General features: G+C 44.7%; 1 protein-coding gene across 6 annotated transcripts; it reads left to right on the forward strand.

Moving 5' to 3' along the window:
* Window positions 1-2,778: 2,778 nt before the first annotated feature.
* On the forward strand, window positions 2,779-8,104 carry LOC120676464 (zinc finger BED domain-containing protein RICESLEEPER 2-like). Of its 6 annotated transcripts, none has more exons than XM_039957743.1 (3): window positions 2,780-2,994; window positions 4,954-5,065; window positions 5,418-8,104. In XM_039957743.1, exon 3 carries the CDS (start codon window positions 5,448-5,450, stop codon window positions 7,659-7,661), a length of 2,214 nt encoding a protein of 737 aa, XP_039813677.1. In that variant the 5' UTR covers window positions 2,780-2,994; window positions 4,954-5,065; window positions 5,418-5,447; the 3' UTR covers window positions 7,662-8,104. The 6 variants fall into 6 exon arrangements, with proteins under 6 accessions (XP_039813682.1, XP_039813681.1, XP_039813677.1 ...); XM_039957742.1 differs by having other exon boundaries at window positions 2,780-2,990; XM_039957744.1 differs by lacking the exon at window positions 2,780-2,994 and adding an exon at window positions 3,041-3,196.

The following is an 8,104-nucleotide window of genomic DNA, read 5'->3' on the forward strand; positions in this document are numbered from 1 at the left end:
GCATGCTGCGCACACTTGGTTGGGAGACATTGGCGCCGGACACTCAGTCCACTTTCCTTGTTCCCCTGGTGGTCCGCTGCGAGGAAACAAATTTCAAAGGACAACCGCCGTTGTTTGGACACCTTGGTCATCCTCACTTCTTGGTTGCTATGGAAGGAGAGAAACCATAGGACTTTTGATCAGTGAGTGCGTACGGGCGATGATGTACTCACATGGGTGTATGATGAGATTGTTGCTTGGTTTCAAGCAGGGTATAGGAGTCTTGAGTCGGCGGTGTGTAAACTAGGTAGGCTTCCGGGTCGCACAACAGGGGATGTGTAGTCTTGTTTGACTGATTGTTTAGAGTTGGTTTTGGTTCTAAAACCGACTCTTGTGTAAAATTTCTCTTCCCTTCTTAATGAAAAACGTGCCTAGGCACGGTCGCGAAAAAAAAGGAAGAGAGAGAGAAAGAGAGCACAGGCGCTGCCCAACCAAGAGTAATAGCTCCAATCACAAATGGCTCCTACAGCTACAAACTTAAAATTGATGGTGATAACTTATCACCACCGGTTTAAATCGAACCGGTGGTGATAGGGTGTCTCGAATAATAGTGTGCTGCACCTTCTACCCCTACCCTTGCCTAGACCCAACCAACATCCACCTGCCGCGGCCCCCACTTCATAGTCATCGACCCCTACGTCCGTTTGGGGTTACCTCTGAGCTCCAACCTCTGTAGCTTGTGGCCTTGTGCTCTCGTCTAAATCAACGAGATACACAGCTTGATCCGCGTGGCTAGCTAGTTGCAACTACACACAAGTACACACAAGTGAAGAGGCACAAGCGCTCACCCTAACAAGCTCAACAAAGTCATCCAACCCCACGGTACTCGATTATAGGACGCACCGCAGCCGGTCTCATCCTTAATCCCGCTTCCGCGATTCCATTCCCACCCCTCGCGCGCTAGATTTCTTCCCAGCAATCGATCCAACCAGTCCGGAGCCCTCCTTCCCTTTCTTTTTTCTAGCGCGGAGCGCGGAGCTTCTAACACGTGAGAAGACAACGAGACAATGAGTCCGTGTCCGTGCGTGAGAGTGGATGGGTGGGCTGTGGCCACATGTATTAGCTTCATTCTTTTTTCATTTTCTTTTCTAATGTGTTCCATTGAGTTCGGTTAAACCAAGTGTTATCTTTTTCTTTTTAGTATTTTTTACCTATCTGTTATATTTTCTCCTGATCGTGCGTAAAAAAAAAACTGGCCGGCTGTCCGATCGTGCGCGAGCAGCCTTTCTGGCGCGCGCTTATTAGAAAGGCCCTCCCGCTTCATCCTTAAAGCTGTCAAGCGATTGCTAATACGCGCGCCCCCTAGCACAGCAACTAACAAACGATTTCTGACAAGCTCAGCATATGCCATTTCCGGCGTCGGGATCATTAGCTTTTCTTTTTCAGTCGCCTGCACTCAATGCCGCTAGTGGCCCAGAAGTTTTGAGATAATTCGTTTTCTTTTTTGGGCCGTTCACACTAAATACCGCTAGATGCCCAACGGAAAATCATGTCACACAAGCTTATTTTGTTTTCAAAAACATGTCACGCTAGCTACCTTTGTGTACATAATTTATGTCGCGCTACATATAACTTATTGAACTAATGATGTACAAGTTTTTTTGTGTGCTATATAGCCTTTCTACTTCGTAACTTTTTTGAACAACTTATGAACAAAAGTTTTGTTATCATACAATGTGTGCATACAATTTATGCATATTGCTTTGGCTTTTTTATGCATAACTTATGAACATAAATCTGTGTATATAATTTCTGTAGTGCAATTTTATGCATATAATTTTTGTGTCAAATATTTAACTGTTAAGATGTACAAGTTGGGGGCATAAAAAAGTATTGATTTTTTTATACATAATTTACTGTTACATAACAATATTTTTATTTTCATGACAAGAAACAAAAATTGTATACATAATTTTGTATTGTATGCATAAAAGTTATAATGCACTGAAAAGTTATGTATGATAAAAATGTATTGAAAAACTGGTATGATATATAACTTATGCATAACTTATCACGTGTGCTTCCTTGTATGCATAACTTATGTCGTGCTACATAAAGTTATTGCTATCGTGTATAACTTATGATGTACGAGTTCTGGACATTCGGAAATAAATGTTTTGTTGCTAAATTGTATAAATAATCACTAAAAAAATATCCTCAAACAGGCCACCCGGCGATCGTCCGAGCACGCCGGGCTGCCTCGTCATGATGGACAATAAAAAACGGAACACCAAAAAGAAGGGGCGCGCTCGCGCCGGATCCCGTGGAGGGGTGTTGGACAGCGAGCTAGTGCAGTGGCCAAAATGGATTCCACAAGCCACGGCACCGGCGCACGGCATGTGAGCTCATTCCCTCGTATGCCGCCCCGATTCATCTCTCCGGTCGCGTTGCTATTTGCTTTCATTTATGGGTTCGTAGATCCACACGTTTAGGCTAAATTCCGCTAAATCAACAGGGGCTCGAGCGAAGTTTGAAATTTCTACGCGCCTGATTTCGGTGAGCCATGCCCGTTATTTTTCTTCTTCTTCTTTCTATTGGCGGAAATTTGAAGTTTTTATCAGCAGTGTCGGGTGCGGTTCAGGACCAAAGTCCCAAGCCGATCCACGCCGGGAGGCCCCCACCTGGCCCACCATCAGCGTCACAGCTCGCGACAGCTGGGAGGCCCATCGACGTGGGCCGCGAGCCCATTCGATCCCCGTGCCCCGCACAGCCAGCTACCAACCCTCCCTTTCTCACTCTCCCTCGCCCGGCCGTCACAGCCCCCTTCTCTGTGTTTCAGTGTTTCCCCTCCCCTCCCCTCCCCTCGAGATCTACAACTCTAGGGTTTGCCCGCTCGGCCTTCGTCCTTCTTGGGCCGAGCCCTAATCCTGCCGCACCGCAGTCCGCCACCAATAATCCGAGTTGGTGGATCGCCTCGCCTCCGCGCTGCGCCTGCCTGCTCGCTCCTCCGCGTACGTAAGCCCCCCAAACTCCAAACCTTCCTCGTCCATCCCCCGCTCATATTCTTCCAAATCCGGCCCAAATTTTTTGCGGTCGGGGTTTGGATCTGGTGGTCGCAGTTCGAGCTGGCGTGCGCTGGCGCGCTCGGTTCGTCGGATCTGTTGGGGCGCAAGGGCGTCTTCGCTCAGCGGGTTCCGGGGAAATGGGTCTAGATCTGGTGCGAATTTTCGCGGAGGCTTTTTATTTCTCTGGGCTTTCAAGTGCTCCGCCGGTTGGCGCTAAGGATTACGTGCGAGCATAATTTGCGCCGGTTTTGGGAGCTCGTATTTTTCATACCGTTCTTATTGGTTGGGCAATTGCATCTTCTTCTCCTTCGGGGGAATCTGGGGATATGGGAAATTCGGTAGCCTTTTCGTTTCGCAAGGGGATTTTACTAGGGGTTGGGCTGGGCGTGGCTTAGGTTTGTGCCGAGGGACTTGGTTGCGCCCGCCACTGAGGAATTTACAGTGCCAGTTTGACTTCGTTGTTGAGGTGAAAATGTAACGTTACCTCACTTGTACGGGTGTGTATTCTTAGTTCATATGTCGAGGTAGCGAGTAAGTACAACTACAAGTTATGGCGCGGGATCCTGAAATTCTGTCGAGACATCAGCAACTGGAGTTAATGATTCCGTGGATGCTGTATCTTTGTGAATCTTGTGCCTGGCCGAGGGTGGTCATGCTTGAATGGTCGACATGAATCCAGTGGCTGATACTCCAGCTAGGTTTAATGGTAGGAAGTTAGTACCACCACCACTGGTTTGGGCAAAGGATGAGATGAGCATGGTTCTGCCCCCCCCCCCCCCCCAAGGCTACAGAACATGAGGTGGCGGCATTTTGTTCTTCAGCTACTTGTGTGCAAAGTCCCTGTCGATCTACCGAGGTGCATCCTTCGGGCTTGTGTTTGCTTTCTGTTACAACTTGTGGTCTTGCGCACATTCAACCACGTGCATTAAGACTTTTCCTTTGCTTGCCCCTTGTTTAGTTCCCTTCAAAATTCCAAAACTTTACAAGATTCCACATCACATTGAATCTTTAAATACATGCATGAAGTATTAAATGTAGCTAAACAAAATAACTAATTACACAGTTTGTCTATAATTTACGTGACGAATCTTTTGAGCCTAATTAACCCATGACCAGACAATAATTATCAAATACAAACGAAAGTTTTACAATACTTTACAGCTTTTCTTTTACGCATCTAAACAAGGGCTTGGTCCATTGACATTGTATATTTGTATGTCCACTTTCCCATTGCATTTCTAATGCTATATTGGTACATGTGTAAAATATTGCTTGCAATGTTCCATTTGTGCAATGTATTCTGATTCTTATATATACCATCTTATGTTTTAGTGATCGGAAAAGCCGTCTTTATATTGTCTAGTTACTATATATAATACCACGATAATGCTATTCTACACCCACCTTCTATTACTAGCAAAAATAATTGTCAAAATACTGAACTAAATTTACCAGATTGCTGAACAATGTTAAGTAATAGCTGGTGTAGAATAGCACATGGGTATAATACCATTAGAGTACTCATACCATTATTGTACAGTTATTTTTTTTATTCAGATGGTCTCTGAATCCTGTCTTGTAAATTCATTGTTGGTTACTAGCTTACTACTGCTGTAAACACCGGGAACCTATCATTATAAATATGCAAATTATCTGATGTCTTGTGTAGTTTGTCATGACAACTTTGAGAATTTACCTGACAGATTAGTTTCATTCAATTATATCCTTGAAACTACCAAATGATCTGATATGATTAAATTATACCTCACATGATTTTATTCGTTCAACTTTGAGAATTTACCTGACAGATTAGTTTCATTTAATTTTATCCTTGAAACTACCAAGTGATCTGATGTGATTAAATTTTACCTCTCATGATTTTATTTGTTCTGTTCATTTGAATTGACAGGCATTCTTGGGTTCCATCGACACCAAACAAAATCTAGCATACCTACTTGCTGCTCGGCCTAGCTAGTCCGGACTCCAGATCTCAGCCACCAGCCCACCACCTACCACATCCTGTAAACTCTCCCCTCTGCTCCCAAACTCGGATGCATTCCCTTCCTCTCTTGCTCCGGATCATCTCTTTGTCATGTTATAATTTCTTTCTGCTTTTGAGTTCATAAAACTGCACATGCTTGGGCTAGATTCTGTTGGATCTATAGGAGGCTGTGCCTTGATGCATGCTACATTGATACATGTGTAAAATATTCCTTGCATTTGACTACATCTTTGTATTGTGAAATTATGATCTATTTGTCATGTTGTGAATATATTGATCTGTTCACTAATATTAACATATTGAAGTTTACTTTGCTACTACTTTAGTATTTTGATGATGTCCTGATTTTACCATGCTATAATATCGTACAGATTTCACGGTTCAGCTGCTAGCCTATCGGCATGGCTGAGGAGACTGCCAATGATGCCCAGGTGGCCCAAGAAAACGCGGTTGCTCCCAATGATGAGGCGGTCCAAACAGATGAATTGGTCCAAGGTGAAGATATGGCTCAGGCTGATGAGTTGATACAAGGTGAAGAAATCAATCAAGGTGATGAGTTGGTCCACGGTGATGATTTCGTGCAAGGAAATGAGTTGGTCGTTGCTGAGGAAACGACCCCTCGTACTGGAACCAGACGGAGGAGAAAGAAGTCCTTGGTATGGGAGCACTTCACTATCGAAGAAGTCGCTGGAGGGGTCACACGGGCATGCTGCAACCTCTGCAAGCAAACCTTTGCTTACAGCTCGGGCTCAAAGATTGCTGGGACTAGCCATCTCAAGAGGCACATCACCTTGGGTTCTTGTCCTAAGATAAAGAATCAAGAGCAGAGGCTGGCACTGCCATCAGCAGGAGGTACTGACAATGATGGTGAGGGAACTGTGGAGCGGCGAACTAAGAGACGATACAGATATACTGGTTATGCAAATGCTGCTTTTGATCAAGACCGCAGTTGCTCATACCTGGCGAAGATGATCATTCAGCATGACTACCCGCTTCACATTGTTCAACAGCAGGCGTTTGGAACTTTTATTGAGAGCCTGCAGCCACGTTTCAAGATTGTGGATGTTGATACGATGGAGGGAGAGGTGTATGCTGTTTATCAGAAAGAGAAAGAGAACCTGCTTCAAGCATTCAACACTATGCCTGGAAGGATCAGCCTCACCATAGGATTGTGGACAACGAGTCAGACTCTTGGCTACGTTTCACTTGCAGGGCAGTTTATCGACTCAGAGTGGAAAGTACACCGAAGAATGCTTAGCTTCATGATGGTGTCATCTCCTCACTCAGAGAATGCACTTAGTGAAGCAATTAGCATGACCCTTTCTGACTGGAATATGAAGGACAAACTATTCACCATCACTTTGGATAACGATTGTTCCTCACATGACATCTACAGTGCAAATCTGAGGGATTATCTATCCAACAAGAACAATCTCATGCTTAAGGGACAGCTGTTTGTTGTGAGGTGCTACGCTCATATCCTTAATGTTGTCGCCCAAGACGTCATTGCTTCAATTCACGGTGTCATCTACAATATCCGTGAAAGCATAAAGTTCATAAAAGCTTCTTCAGCCCGTGAAGAGAAATTTGCTGAGATTGCTCTGCAGCTGGAGATTCCCAGTACGAAGACCCTCTGTCTAGATGTCACGACCCAGTGGAACACCACTTATCTGATGTTACTGGCCGCCTTGGATTATAAGCAGGCTTTCACTACACTTGAGACCTGTGATGATAACTACAATGAAGCTCCTTCAGGAGAGGATTGGAAGAAAGTTGAGGCTGCCTGTACTTACCTGAAACTGCTATATGACTCTGCACATAGCATCATGGCATCAACAAACCCAACTTCAAACCTTTTCTTCCATGAAGCCTGGAAACTTCAGCTAGAACTATCAAATGGCACAGGGCATGAAGATCCCATTTTCAGTAGCATCGCCAAAGATATGCATGAAAGGTTTGACAAGTACTGGAAAGATTGCAGCCTCGTGCTAGCCATTGCTGTCGTCATGGATCCACGTTTCAAGATGAAGCTTGTTGAGTTCAGTTACTCCAAGATTTATGGGGCTGAGGCTGCGAAGTATGTTAAGGTGGTCAATGATGCTGTGCATGAGCTGTATAAGGAGTATGTTGCTCAGCCACTTCCACTGACCCCAGCATATGCCGAGCACGGCGAACCTAATAATGGGCCTGCCAATGCGAATAACAGTCATGGAGCTCCTGCTGCCACTGGTGATGGGCTTCTAGACTTTGATATGTACCTTTCCGAGATCCAGAGTAGCCAGCCCTCAAAATCTGAACTGGAACAGTACCTGGATGAATCCCTTACTCCACGTATCCAGGAGTTTGATATCCTGGACTGGTGGAAGCTTAACACAGTCAAGTTTCCAACCCTCTCTAAAATGGCCCGTGATATCTTGGCCATTCCAATGTCTATGGTAAGCAGCGGTGCCTCCATATTCTCTGCAGGAACAGGAAGTCGCATGCTTGATGACTACAGAAGCTCTCTTCGTCCCGAGATTGTGGAGGCAATTGTCTGTGCCAAAGACTGGCTCCAGTACTCAGCACCTGCCACTGAGGCTCCAAGTTCTGCACTGGTCAAGGCTGAAGGGTCATAGATTCGATGTGGTCCCTTCTTATCAAAGTATTAATCTATGTGTGTATCTTATCTATGAGTGTAGTTAACTGTAGGCGTATTGTAGGCTGAAATTGCGAACTGTTTGTGATTTATTCTGGTATTTGTCTTGCTGAGGTGTAACTTGTTTGTGTCGAGCTCTATTTAATTTGCTGCTGTTGTAATGTGCCCGTTGTCAGAATTGGAATTAGGCAGTGAATGAAATTTCAAAGAAAGAGCAGCTTAGTACCTTGGCTTGGCTACAAGTTATTAGAGAATGGTTCTCGTATGTATCAGGCTGTAACAACAAACTTAAGTTTTGTAAATTTATAAGTGCAGGAGAGATGTACCTGTGCTCTTGAGCAGTGTAGTATGTATCGGTTTGATTGGATTCTTTGTTGGAAAATAGTTGTGCTGTGATGGGACACTAGTACTTGGAAAAGATAA

Source organism: Panicum virgatum, chromosome 5N (assembly GCF_016808335.1).
Source record: "Panicum virgatum strain AP13 chromosome 5N, P.virgatum_v5, whole genome shotgun sequence".
Classification (NCBI taxonomy): Eukaryota; Viridiplantae; Streptophyta; class Magnoliopsida; order Poales; family Poaceae; genus Panicum; species Panicum virgatum.

Excerpts from the sequence above, each read along its gene's own strand:
- LOC120676464 (XM_039957748.1), top strand. The coding sequence starts at position 5,448 with ATGGCTGAGGAGACTGCCAATGATGCCCAGGTGGCCCAAGAAAACGCG.